At 36.6% G+C, this 15,488-nt stretch overlaps 1 protein-coding gene across 2 annotated transcripts in view; it reads right to left on the minus strand.

The window, feature by feature from the left end:
- Nucleotides 1-15,488, minus strand: part of LOC150093424 (sodium/hydrogen exchanger 7-like) — a 495,244-nt gene that overhangs the window by 273,192 nt on the left and 206,564 nt on the right. For both annotated transcript variants that reach the window (XM_090414003.1, XM_090414004.1), the window contains exon 7: nt 12,171-12,315. In XM_090414003.1, coding sequence (XP_090270129.1) covers nt 12,171-12,315 — 145 coding nt within the window. The remainder of the gene's footprint in view (nt 1-12,170; nt 12,316-15,488) is intronic.

Here is a 15,488-nt window from a genome sequence, read left to right on the forward strand (position 1 = left end):
TAGCAGTCATTTTGAGCTATGTTAGAAAAAGTGTTTTTAAATTAAAATATAGTGAGGCTTTTTGTCTCTCAAATTGTGATGCAGTTGTGCTTCAGTTGGATACAAGTATTCTTCAGTAGTGTTATTGTTGAAACTTTTGTTTATATTGTGTTTTTGCTACTTGTTTGTCGCACTACTTTAGCATCTAAAGATGGCATCCATAAAGAAACATGTCAGTGGCACGGAGGACTTCTGTACAAAAGTCTAGCTCTGCCTTGGATTTTTCACAGTGGGTAGGCTGTGAAAACAACAGCCTCCCTTTCTTAGACACACTAGTCACCCGCCAGCCTGATGGAACCTTGGATTTCTCAGTTTATAGAAAACCCACCCATACAGGCAAGTACGTTCACCAACAATACGGAGTGGTGAAAACACTATACAACAGGCCTAAACTAATCTGTTCTAACGACAAGGCCCTAAACACTGAACTAAATCACATCCTCAACACTTTTTCAGCCAATGGCTACCCTGCCCCCCCTCCCAAAAAAAAATACTGAAACTGGTAAACCACAACCCTCCATCCCTTCACAACAAGGATTACTCTAAATCCATCACCATTCTCTATATCTAAGGCACCTTGGAAAAAATTACCAAAATCTTAAAAAAAAAAAAAAAAACAAGACCTCTTGTTACAGACCACATAGAAAATTGGCATCCCTTATCTGCTCCACTAAAGACCCCCCCCCCCCCCAACCTACCTGGTATATACCAGGTCCCTTGCAGCTTAAGTGTTGTCCTACTTTGGCTAAACAGGCAGCACAGCGAATATCAGAATTTCAAAACACAAGGACTACATTTGGTTCCACCAGTACAGCCACTCTGGTCTTGCAGACCATGCTCTGGATACACACCACAGAATAGGGTAGAAGAAAGCCACAATAATACACTGTAGCAAGTTCAAATATGAAACACTATTCATGGAATCAGCCTCAGCCCTAAGAAACATGCCAAACCTCAACAAGTTTGGTTGCATGAGACTGCCCCAAATTTGGGAGGCTTACATCAGACCTTCAGCCCAATGGCCAAGAATACCTACATAGCCTGCTAGGGGGCACCATCAGGACTTTTAGGCAAACCATAGCTACCTCGCTTCTTTTTCATTTACTGTGTTTAGTGCCTGTGTGGACGTCTTTATTGTAAGTTCCTTTTGAAGATCGCAATGTGACGTTGCCGAAATATTGGAAATATATTAAAGTTTAATTTAATGTATATTCTATTGTACGTTGTAATTTCCTTAAGTTATTTAGTAAGCATACTTTAGCTGAAGTAAACTCCAGGTTTAAGTAAGGGAGAGACTTTGGTGAATAATGAAGTAATGAATAGTATGGAAGTGATTGAGAGTCAACAGAATGAAAGCACAAGAGGTCTAGAAGAAATGAGATGTTGTGAAAGTGAGGGAGTAAGTAAAAGAGTTGAGGGAAAGTAATGAAACTGGGAGAGTCATGCTGAGTTGCATAGAAAATGAGGCCGTGAGTGACACTTATTTGGATTTGAATGAAATTATGAGTGGCATAATAAATGGCGATTCAATGATTAAGGGTATGGAGAACAGTATGCCTGAGGAGTGCTTGTCTGGCAGAACGAGAGAGAGAGAGAGAGAGAGAGAGAGAGATTGACTTTAGCAATAAAGAGATGGCATGATGATGAAAAGATGATAGTTATGGTGGGTACAAATGACCTGAGTGGTAGTATTCATTGGGTAGCAAAAGATTTAAGAACATTGTTACATATCATGAAGAAGAAAAGTGTCAAAGGGAGGATAATGTGTGTGCTGCCTAATTTAGACAATTATAAGTAGACGAGAGATGATAATAAATGATATGATTGCACAATGTGTAAAAAAAAAAGGTCTGGAATTTGTTGATGTCTGGAGTGTCTGAAGGCAAAAGACAGTTGTATGCAAGAAATGGGTTACATCTGAACATGGAAGGTCATAAGCATTTGAAGAAGTTACTGTTTTCTGAACAAGTTGAAGTAATTGGGCAGGGAAACTAAAATTGAAAAGATTGAGTGTAAGAGGGAGAAATTTAAGCAGTGATTGTATATTTGTTGATCCTTATTCGCAGAATAAATTGCAGAATAGAGTGGATAAAAATCAACATGGGACTACTGAAATTAATGACATATATATCAGTTCTAAAGCTAGTACAAAAACTAAAGAGAATTTGCAATTTTTGTATACTATTTTGTATTTTCAGAGAGGAGTACTGTTGATGATAGCTGATGAGTTGCAGCCAAAGAAAGTAGTATATCAAGAGGATAGACATGTGAATGATAGCACATCTGAGGCGGTCTGGTGTGAAATAGTGACCAACGCAACCAAATATACAGTTGGTTGCTGCTATAGGCCAGGGGGTGATATTGAATTCATGCATCAGCAAATTAGTGAAATGATTGCAAGGTTAGTGATTATAGGGAATTTTAATTATGATGATATCAATTGGAAGGAGGAAATATCACATGGCAAAAAGGAAATGGAATTAATACACCTTCTAACAGATAATTACTTGAAACAGAACATAATTGAAGGGACTCGTGGTGTGAGAGTGTTGGATCTGGTAATAGGTTCAGAGTACATATTCATAAGTAAGGTGTCCTCGTTACCTCCAATTGATGAGAGCGATAATGTGGTATTGACTTGGGAGGTTGCAAAATTTGTAGATTTCTCTCTTAAGAAGAGGTACAGGTTAAGTAAGTATAACAAGTTTCAGAGAGAGCTTACAGCAATCCCATGGCAGAACATATTGCCGTGAAAAGATGTTAACAGTGCACGGGATTAAATCAGCAGGTATCTGAGGAACGCAATATCAGAATATAATCAAGGTAGGCATTAGATGGATCAGTAGTAGTATCAGGCTTGATCTGCAAAAAAAGAAAATGTTATGGAGAATTTACAAGGAGAAAGGCAATCAGTACAACACATGAGCATTACAAGGCTCAAGGCAGGAAGGTTACCAGCATAAGAAAAGCTAAATCAGATTATGAGAAAACCTTAGCCAAGGAGATCAAGGGTAATCATAAAGAGTTCTTCTGCTATGTGGCAAGTAAAAGGAAGAATGACTCAGCAGTGCTACTTATAATAATTCTTCCCAACAATGCATCATCAGCAAAAAACTGAAGATCCCGAGTCAGTGCACATGATATATCATTTACAGGAAAACCTTGCTTAACACAAATTCGATATGTGCAATAATCACTTAGAGTTTTTTTTATGTTATGCGAAATTTTATGTTAAGCAAAATTTTTTGCCGCATGCAGCGAGCAACACTTGTCATTGTAGCAGCCAGTGGGCAGTGGCAGTACTTTTCCTTCATTTTGCTTTAATATAGATACCTATAAGGCTTTATTATATTCAAACCCTGATATGGAAAAGAGAAGGGGGAGCTTAAGAGTCAAAGCTATATAACTGAGAGGAGACCTCCACATAGCCTTCAAGGCAATGTGGAGAACCGACCAGGGCTTCTGACCTAATGTCGAATCCTCACCTTCTCATGGGACACCTTGTTAGGTATCTACCTGGATACTGAATGAACAAGGATGGGCTGGCAATTTAGGATTTAGCCAACCACATTGTATTCTTATTACCTTAAACCAAAATTTCAAATGATGGTACAACATGACAAAATTTCATGCTGGCTAGGGTGTTGCCTTGTTAAACAAGGCCCCCCCCCCGGTTGTTTTCGCCAGGGAACCAGCGCAAACAGCGAAAAGTCAGCTACTGGAACAAATCTTAAAACACACCCCAACTCAACATCACCAGAGTTAAAGATCGATACTATCAACATAAGAAGCCTGAATGGCAAAGAAATGGAGCTAGCTGAGGAATTGGATAAGTACCAGATCGACATAATAGGGGTGATGACTGAAACAAAAAAGACAAAAACTGGTGAGCTCTTTCTGAGCAATAAATACAAAATGTCATATTCAGGCAATGACAATCAAGGAAAAGAAGGGGTAGCCATAGGATTCAACTAAATATGAGGCTTCTTGAATGGCAGGCAGTCTCAAGTAGAGTGATGTGGGCAAATATGAGAATGGGGAACTGGACAATGAGACTTATTTGTGCCTATGGTCCCACAGAAGGTTCTACTAAAGTAGAAGTGGAGGAATTTTTTGAGGCTTTAGAGAAAGCAACTGACAATGAAAAAGGAAATGTTGGTCCTTGTTGGTGATCTAAATAGCAGAGTAGGAAATGATTGTCAGACATCCAAAAATATTTTGGGAAAATTTGGAGAAAAGAGCAAAGCCAATAATAATGGCAAATACCTGTTGGATTTCTGCTCAGGACATGGACTGGTTATTACTAACACCATTTTCCAACATAAAAATGTGCACAAATATACATGGAGAGAAGAGGCAAGGAATAAGAAAAGTCTCATTGACTATGTTATTGTTTATAATGATGTCTCCCCACCGTTCCAGGACACCAGAGTGTACAGAGGATTTGAAATTGTAAGTGATCACCATTTAGTCTTGGGCAGGATAAAACTGAATTTCTTATTGAAAAGAAGAGCATGACTTCTTTACTAAAATACACAAATATTATTCAAGAAAAAATGAAAGAGTTTGAGAGCAGGAACTAAACCTTGGAGATGCAGTAGCAAGCCCTGAAGAAAACACTGATTGATTCAGCCAGAGAGGCATGTAGTGAGGTTGTATGCAAGGATAGAAAACTCAGAACTTCATGGTGGACACAAGAAGTTAAAGAGGCAGTGAAGGAAAAGAAGAAAGCATATCAAAAGTTCCTGGCAAATAAGTCAGCTTGTGATCTTAGAGAATACAGATACAAATGTAATGTAGTTAAACACTATGTAAAACTGGCTAACATGAGAGGACTTTGGCAAGAACATAGAAAATAAATATCAAGAAGGTGGCAAGATATTCTGGAGGCTGCTGAAGAAGCTCAGAAATGGAGAAAAACAGTGCTGTAAAAGGAATTAGAGATGATAAAGGTGACATGAAAACAGGAGAAAAAGATATCCTTGAAGTATCGAGTAATTACTTTGAAAAACTGCTAAATGAAACCAGCAGTGATGACAGCACAGTGGTAAAATACATGGACCAGGCACGCAGTCAGGAATACATATCCATACTTGAAGTAGAAAAAGCCATCAAAAGCATGAAATGTGGAAAGGCAGCAGGAGTAGATGATATTCGACCAGAAATGCTCAAGTATGGAGGTATAAAAGTCGTAAAGTGACTGCACTGCATAGTTCAAAAGCCCTGGACAGAGGGACGATTACATTGGAGTAGAGCACTCATAGTACTGATATATAAAAAGGGAAATAAAACTGAATGTGAGAATTACAGAGGCATTTCATTACTGAGTGTTCATGGGAATATATATGCAAGTATACTTGAGAAACGGTTGAGAATGATTGTGGAAGAGAAATTTCAAGAACAAGCTGGTTTCAGACCAAATAAAGGGTATCAGGATCAGATTTTCACTTTACGACAGACAGTTGAGAAATCATGGGAATATAACAAAGATCTGTATTTAAGTTTTGTAGATCTGGAAAAGGCATATGACAAGGTGCCAAGAGAGAAGCTATTCCAAATACTACAATTATAAGGTGTTAATGGGAACTGATGGATGAATTATAATTATTCCTACTGTTTATTGTATTCGCTTAATATGATTTCACTTAGCATGCATTAAATGATGGATTAGTTAATCACATTAAGCAAGGATTTCCTGTACAAACAAGTTAAACAACATGGGACCCAAGAACAGAACTCTGGAGCATGACACTGGTTATCCTCCTTTTCTTTGAGACACTGCTCCATCATACATAACTTGCTGTTATTGTTCGGAGAACCAATCCATCTAACTAATATCTATTCCCATCCTATGTAGTTTGTACATGAACTTATCACATGATAATATCAAATGATTTCACAAAGTCCAAGAATATCACTGCATATGATTCTCATTTATTTAACATGCTCATTATCTTATTATAAAAGGCAAGTAAATTGCTCCAACAAGACCTCCCCTTTACAAATCATGCTTGATCATCATAAAGAATTGTCCATCAACCCAGTCTTGTATTCTATTCCTATCTAATCTCTTCAACACTTTGACTACAACTGCAGATATACAGATTGATCTATAATTGGAAACTTCTGTCCTAGAACCATGCTCGTGGAGTGGTTTTATTTTACCTTTTCCCCACTCCTTGGGAACTTTACCAACTGGAATACTTTCATTACTGCCCTTGACCTAGTTATTTTCATTAAATAACTAGGTCAAGGGCATAACTAACTGTTGTGCACATTTCTTAAAAATGTGGTGATATGCCATCCATCACCAACAGCCATATTAACATCTAACCCAATCAACACCTGATACGTCCGTGCGGTTAGCCTAGTAACTATGTGCTTCGCAACCATATGCCTGGGGAAGGAGTGTCATAGGTTTGATTCCCGTCGACGACACAAGAAGCTTAAGGATCTTCCTCAGCTATAGTCAAGTTAGCCGGTCTTGGGCATGGACAGCAGGGTTTTTTCCACCAGTTTATCTGGGGTTTTTCATCCCACAAGCAGGCAAACCGGTCCAGTGAACACACACGGATTACAGTCAGGAATACTGACCCAGCCATAGGTCTGATTTGTCAGCTATGCCGGTTCCTGGATAAAATGGGGGGGGGGGATGAGATGATGTCGTACCTCCCCGTAAAGGGGACTCATGGCCGGGTATATCATACGATTATTATTAACACCTGATACACCTCTGGCTCTTTCATTTCTAATCCTCCCAATACTATCTCCCTTCTATACGTTGCATGGCATTATTTACACAGGTATGAAATACACTGATAAAGTGTCCATTCAATAATTTCACTATCCTCTGAAATGGTCACTCTGTTGCCATAACTATCCACTAGTGTCAATTTGACCTGCCACAATTTTTTTCCTCTTGCTTGCCATATAGTAGAAGAATTCCTCTGAATTAATCTTTACCAGATCAGCCTATTCCCTCTCACACCGCACTTTTTCTTTCTTTACCATGCTAGTAACCTTACTAGAGTGCAGTTTATACTCCTCACGAAGCTGATTGCCACCAACTGTTTTGTACCTACTCTATAACCTTTTCTTTTCCAACACAGCTTGCTTGATATCACTGTTCATCCATTTCACCCCTACTCTATTTACTAGCCTAACACTTAGAATGCAGTGATACACTGCTTGTGTCAGATACACACACACACAATCTTCACTGGGCATCTACAGATGCCGTATGGTCACTCCGATGCTCGGTGATGTGCCACACCAGGCTTTGCCATGTAGTCCTGTTGTTTACTTTTCTGGCAGCCTCAACTCTCTGAAGATCAGTCACTCCACACATGCCATCCATACATCTCATTAATGGTCTACCTCCTCCTCTTTTTCCAGGAACTTCACCTTCTATTACTGTTCTGAGAAGTCCCCCTTCCATCCTTTCTATGTGTCCAAAATATTTTGACTTTCTTCTGTCAATATCCTTAAGGAGCCTTAAAGTTCTACTGATTTTTTCTAATATCCATTCATTTGTACACCTTTCAGTATATGATATCGTCAACAGCCTTCTGTAACACCACATCTCAAAAGCAGATATCCGTTTCTTATCTGACTTCTTTAGATTCCAAGTCTAACAACCATAAGACTGTTGGCTAAACAACTGCATCCAAAATCCTCAACTTTGTTCCCATGGAGATAGATCCATCCTTCCAGATTTTAGACAGGTCTCTGATACCAGTATCTGACACCTGTCAGATACTGCCTTATGAATTTCTAGAGCAATATATATAGATTGCAATTTTTTTAAACCAATCCTGTGGATTTGCAATCACACAGCTATCTAAGTAAAAACTAGATATAACTTCGGGAACTAAACTACTGGTCAGGCCCAGACTTTTTTTTTCTTTTCTCACCAGCATTATGTTGAAGGACACACTTATTTATCACAATGGAGGTAAAAATATGCACCAACAGCAAGCCTTGATGAAAAGAGCCAGGTCATAAGAGATCAGATGACAAAGAAAAAAAAAAAAATTCTGATTGAAAACAAACAGAAAAACAGGAAATGATTCCTCAATGCATGGAAATGTTTTTGAAAAATTCAAAAAGGGCAAAGATCAATGGCAAACACTAGATTTCTGTTCAGGATATGGACTGACCATTACAAACACCATACTGCAAAATAAAGATATGCATAAACTGACATATATACTTAATATCTTCAGGCTGGCTCAGGTACAGGGCATACAAAGGATTTGAAACAGGTAATCACATTTAGTTGAGCAGAATAAAAATGAATTGTATTAAAGAAAAATATATAGTGCTCTCACTACAGCAAATAATGCTACAATAAACTCAATGATTATAATAAATTTCTTACAAGTCTCAATCAAACCCTTCTTAGGTATACAATGCTGTGCTAAAAAGAAATAATAAACCATCCACTATAACAAACTATTCCTGAGATACCTACAAGTTTGCTATGGTGAGGGATCAATTCTATTTAAGAAAGATTTAAAAAGAATCAAATGTCAGCAGCTTTCAGATGTAAACTCAAATATGCAAATATCACTGGAGAAAAAGTGAAAGATTTGAAAGAAAAAGAATGAAAAACCACAACCAAAACACAGAGACCAAATGACAAAATATGAAGAAAGCATCCATTAATTCCACCAAGAAGGCATATGAATTGAATTTAAAAATAATAAAAAAATAGACTTTGATAAACTCAAGATTTAAAAGGTGATCTTGGAAAGAAAAAAAAATCATGAGAGTTCTTGTGAAGTTAAACCACAGTACAGGTGCTCAGAAGTGAGAGGAAAAATGTAAGAACAGCAATAGGTGTGTAAGCATAGCTAAAGAAAAGTCATGGTAAGACTTTAGGAAGAAGAATAGAAGAGATAAATATCATGAATGTAGAAAGTCAAAAGTTTTTTACCTTGGGTTTATTATACGATACTGATTAATAACAATTGTGACCATTTCACTAAGGAAGACAAAATGCAAGTGATATGAAGTCATTAGCCTCTATATACAAGTAGCTCAAATGTGAATATATCATGCGCAAAACATTGTTTTGCTTCCTTGGGAAAAGGATAAAAACCAGGTATAAAATTTCTTGGCATCTTTAACGTCAAAATATCATGAATGACGTTAATTGAGACTAGCAAAATGTTCTCGAGGCTACTGAAAAAAAGCATATAAATGGAGAGAAAGAGTACTTCACGAGGAATCAGACACGATAGAGATAAAACTGAGGATAAGGATATTCAATATGATTGAGACTTACAAACTGCTGAAAGGGTCATACAAAATTTCAATTGATGGGATTTTTCAATTTATGGAGGGTGTAGAAAATACGTATCAGAGGACCACATAACTCCGAAGGCCTGATTAGAAGGTCATATGGAGTAGACTTCCTATTCAGCGTTTTCAGGCAAGATTTATGCAAGCATACTGAGAAGAGGTTAAAAATATAAAATTAAAATTAAAAAAAAAAATACAGAAGCAACAGGGGAAAAAAGAACAATTGCTATTTATCAGGAAAGACTCGTGTATCACATAATCAGAAAGAGAACTGTTTAATAATTAGTTTTGTACATCCTGTCATGCATATCCTTAGATTAAATTACAAAATTAGAAAGTAGATATTAACAGAAGGATTTCTAAATTAATATCTGTCACACAACAAATGCACAGATGTTGACACAGCATCGAGATGGCAGATGCACTGCTCATTATTGTGACTTACTGTGTAACATCTGTTATAGCCAAATTTATTGACATGTAAGTCTGATATATGCCAACCAAAGCTAGTTCAAAATGAGACAATGATTTCTGTTACATCAGGTTGGACAACTTTGCATTTCGGCAGCTTCTTTTAATTGAATTCAGTGTATGGCATTCCGGTGAGTTGCCAAAAATATTTAGTTTGGTGGTGTGAAATGCCAGTCCTGATTTATGTGCTCGCTTTTTTCTCTTAGTCTTTGATAAGAACTTTGAGGGAGATTTCTCCTGATCAACAAATCTGTCCACCATAACAGAAGACATTCATAGAAAGGTGTGTACACTCCTGAGAGGAGAGTGAAGTTGTTTAGAAAGGTGTGTATACTCCTAAGAGGAGAGTGAGGTTGTTTTGGCAATCTTAACATCATGGACACTTAGTAATTGCATGAAGACAACTTTTAAGTTGTACTGCTGAAGTATTTTTGTTATCTTATCTGTAATATTTTTAATATAGAGCAAAGAAATGACACCTTTGTAGCTATCTTACTACTGTATATTCACTGGAAAATGTATTTTTCTATTTAAGATATTATCAATGATTTTCAGATTATAGCCAATTTTTAGGAGTACATCTCTAAAATATGTTATTTCTTGCCTTTCATTCTCATCACTGGCCTTTAATGCTATATATTAATTAAAGAGATTTAATAAGTCAGTTTTGCATCTGTCTGATAGAACATGGAGAAGACCAGTATCCCATTCTAGAAAAACAACCAACCATGACAAAATGACTCACTGGCATTATCTATCAGTAAAGCACAACTACACTGGTTATGCTTTCCAATGTACATCAACGTACTAGCTTCTCTTCCGCATATCTTCAAATCTCATTCCCTGTTTTATCTAGCTTTCAATCATGCACTGGAAGCCATATGCACACAGAATTCTATTGCATGCAACATGTGGTTTTGAAAGAAAGCTTGAGGATTTGTTAAGATTATTCAAAGCAACTAAAGCTATAAGAGAAGTTAATGATGTCTGTTAATTGTATGCATATTTTTTTGAATATCAGAAATGAAATCTGATATGTTCTGGCTGGTTTTGTGTATCTAATTTTTAATAATTACTTAACTGATAAACACCTCCATAGCACAATTGGAAGAACAATGACACATTGTACTCTTAGATCAGGAAATGCCTAAGTTTGATTCTTGTGATGACAGGAGGAATCTTTATATGGACTTTTTCAATTGAAGGTGAGTTAGCAATCTTATACAGAGGTAGCAGGGTTTTTTCTCCGATTTTCATCCTGCATATAGACAAATCAGCCCTTTAGAACACATGCAATTTACAGACAAAAAATACTAGTTGTGGTGCTGGTGGGCAGTAGATGGAGTTGATGTAGATGATTGATAGTGGAGGTTGGTGTAGTGGTGGAGACGGAGAGTTGCAGTAAGTGTCCTTCTGCGACTTTGAGGGAGATTGCTCCTGATCAACAATTTGTGGCAAGGTGTCACAAATAATAATAATAATAATAATATATTTAAGGAGGCAAATGAATTTCATCATCTGATGCAAAACCAACAACCATACATACTTCAAGATCTGAAGTCGCATGAAAAAAAAAAGTTCCATGTTTGCTCTTTAGGGTTTCCAGATTATCTAAGCCTTGGCCCATGTACCAACATACAACATATTTATAGCATTTTTAGACAAGATTCACGTTAAAAGAAAAGAAAATAATAATTAAAAAAAAAAAGACCAAATTTTCTGTTTCGATTCAGCTACAGTGTAAAGGAAAATTAAAATATAACACTGTAAAGTAATGAACAAGAACATCTTTTCAAATGCATTAAGAAGTGCATTTAGCTGATAAAATGAAAAGGCATAAGTTATAATTCCTTTTCATTTTATCAGCTAAATACACTTTGAATTGTGTCCATAAAAGAAGGCATAGTATTATATTACTTATGAATTAATTCATGCAGTTTCCTTCCAAGCATTCACAAATGCAAACTACTTAAGATTTGTACTTTCATCTGAACAGGCTTACTAAGGTGAAATTAGTAGTTCTATAAACAGCTTCCTACTTATAAGGAGATATATGCTTCATTTCCAACTCTGTCTAATAGAATATTTTCCAACGTTATGCTTGAATCAGCCCAGTTACTATCATGAAGTTTATTTGGATAACTATAAACTTTAATTTCTATAAAAAACTTTGAATGAACAACCAATGAATACATCTTTTAATATACTGAAATATACTCCAAGTCTGTTCAAAAATATGTTCTATAATCACATACTATATACATTAAAAAATTATTATTTTAAGAAATTTACATTAGTGCATAAACATTTTCTAAATAATATTCCCAATATATAAAAAAAAAAAAAAAGGATATCATTGCTGTAAGGCATCCAGTAACTGATCCAATTAGGAATGAGCAAAGAAAAATATAGGCAAAGTTTCCTAAAGATTGAAAGAAAGCTATCGTTTGGAAATTCCCTTCACCATTTGCTGACCGTTCTGCATAGTTATTTATGGCCCTATACAAATAAAGTTTCACAAGATGAAGCAGAAATACTCTTATTTTCTAATGTATCATAATGTCTAAGATTCTGTTTGCATATATCAGAAAATAAATTGGCAGTAACTAATAAAAATACACAGATAACTGTGAATTTTTAAACTAACTTAAAAAGATAGTATGTATAGTACAAAGGTTATCAACTTTTATTGCCAGTATTTTAATGCCAGCATTAACTCTCAGGTTAATAAATTAAAACTGGTTTGAACACTGTCTTGTATACTACCAGTTTAGTGTTAATTCCTCTGATTCCATATAAATTTATTTGACTGGCTTGAAACCAAATCAGCTTTGCTCACTCTGTTGTCTGTTTCCAAATTTAATTAACAATTTCACTAAAAACTGTGCTTAAATAGCTGAACTATTTTACTTGTTCCATAGATTCTTCACTGAGGAAACTTAAGTTTTCTATGTCTATGCCTATTTTCATATGTTTAGTATTTTTTATTGCTGATTTTCATGCCAAATTTGTTATTCAATTTAGTTAGAGAATCCTGGAGACTTGGACTGGATGTATTTATGATGCATAAAGCAAAGAGCAAAGTTTGATATATTGATTCTAATATTAGGGTTTAGAATAATGCTGCTTTCTTTCATAATGTAATACATATAGATGATGAATAAAAGTGGAGATAATGTGCATCCTTGTCTTACACCTCATTTATTATTATTATTCAAGCCTCCATGGAGTCAAAAGGGAGTCCTTCCTAGGAAACACAAAGTCTATCAAGACTGATTGCAGGAGTGGTATGATATCTCAATCATACCACTATATCTCAGTATCATATCTCAGTCATATCACCTCTCCTTCCTTTGGAAGGAGAGGTGATATGACTGAGATATCTACCAAACCCTGCAATCCACATTCCCTCAGTCAATCCTCATAACTAACATTGCACAATCCTCAAACCATCTTTGTTATCCACCTCTGTACCATTTCCACAGTTAATTTATCCCCTTCAAATCCTGGGGACCAAATCTGAGAACAACAGTGTAAGTGTGGTCTGATCAGGGTCTTATACAACGGAATGATAACGCTTTTATCTCTGCAGGTCTGTGTCCTTCTCAGTATTGTAGCAATCCTCTGTGTTACCTTCGCTACCTTCACAATATGTCCCCTGAATTTCAAGTTTCTATCAATCATCAACCCCAGATCTCGTCTCCCCTACTTCCTCCAATAGAGTATGAAGTGTCCCATCGATGTGTCCCAAACCTCAAGACCTTACATTTTGCTGCATTAAACCGACACCCCCCATTCATTTACTCATCTGTCTAGCTTATTCAAATCCTCTTGCAGGGCTACCACATCTGCACTATTACTAATAACCCTTCCCAGCTTAACATCATCTGCAAACAACTGAATATCCCCCTTCAATCCACTGACAATGTCATTGATATAGAGGTTAAACAATATAGGTCCTAGTACTGAGCCCTGTAGGACTCCACTTGTAACCTTCTTCCCCCTTGAAACTGCCCCACCATACACAACTCTCTGATACCTATCTGACAGCCAATCCTGAATCCAGTTGACCAACCTGACATCCAAACCCATGTGTTGCAACTTAAATATCAGCGTATTATTTGGCACCCTGTCGAATGCCTTCACTAAATCCAAGAAAATGGCAGTATATGCCTTTCGATCATCTACTGCTCTTGTAACTTTATTATAAAAGGCTAGCATATTACTAAAACAAGAGCATCCCCTTAACAAATCCATGTCGACTCTCACAGATAACGTTACCCTCATCTGCCCAATGCTTTGTATGGTCCCTCACTAATTTCTCCAAGATCTTAAGTGTCTAATTATAGGCCAGTTTGTGTGTCATCAGTAGTTGGTATTTCACCACGAGTTTTGTGAGAATGTGCTAAAGAACTGACAGCTGCTTTGACCTGGCTTTTCAATGAAAGTCTGGCTACGGGAAAGGTGCCCAGGGAATGAAAGGAAGGTAAGATAGTGTCTGCTACCACCCCTGTGCAATGGCACTATCTTACCTTCCTTCCATTACCTGGGTACCTTTCCCGTAGCCAGACTTTCATTGAAAAGCCAGGTCAAAGGAGCTGTCAGTTCTTTAGCACGTTCTCACAAAACTCGTGGTGAAATACCATCCAGTTCCACAGCTTCACTCACATCCAGAGTACTCAGTATTTGGAACAAATTCTCCTTCTGCACCTCTAAAATTCAAAATTGCCCTATCCCTTTAGTATTAAAATTTACTCCTCCAGGATGAAATACTCCAATAAAGTGTTCATTGAACAATTCCACTATGTCCTCTTCATCAGTTACTCTATTCCCATTTTTATCCCACAATGTCATTCTTCCACAATCATTTCTCCTCCTACTGGCCACATAGCTAAAAAATTCTCTAGGATTTTCTTTGGATCTTAGGGCCAATCTTTTCTCATATTCCAGTTTCACCTTCCTGGCCTGTGTCTTATATTCTTCATGCATCTGCTCTTCACCTGTCTCCTTATATCTCTTCCATAGCCTCTTTTTCACATGCAGTTCCTGTTTAATATTGTTTGTCATCCACTTTACACCAAACTGTGTCCTCTTCTTGACTTGTGGAATACAGCTTACTATTGCTGCTAACAAATATTCCTTTACAATTTCCCAAGAACTAATGATATCCTGGCCTTCCAATTCCTCCCTCCATGAAACATCTCCAAGTTTTACATTAGTCTTCCCACATTTCCTTCAATTCTAAATGCTGACTAATAACTTAAATATAGACTTTGTATAAATCTGTATAATGCTCCATTTACTCCATATAATTGTAGTGTTTTGAAAAGCTTTCCTCTTTGTCATATGTCTTTTCCAGATCTAACAAAACTTAAGTACAGATCCTTGTCATATTCCCACGATTTCTCAAATATTTGTCTTAAAGTGAAAATCTGATCTTGACAATTCTTGTAGAGAGGCTTATACGCTGGTTAAACATGATAACTAATAATTAAGGAATTGACAGCGTACACTAGAAATATTAATTAAATAAACTTTAATATATACTTTCTGATATTTTGGCAAACGTCACATTGCCATCCTCTTGGGAACTTAATACAAAGACACGTGCACACAAGTACTACATAACAGCAAATGAGAACCGAAGCTAGGAAGCTAACGTTTTCCTAAAG

Source organism: Typopeltis vanoorti, chromosome 24, assembly GCF_054136105.1.
Source record: "Typopeltis vanoorti isolate ZY-2024b chromosome 24, IOZ_Tvanoo_1.0, whole genome shotgun sequence".
NCBI lineage: Eukaryota > Metazoa > Arthropoda > Arachnida > Uropygi > Thelyphonidae > Typopeltis > Typopeltis vanoorti.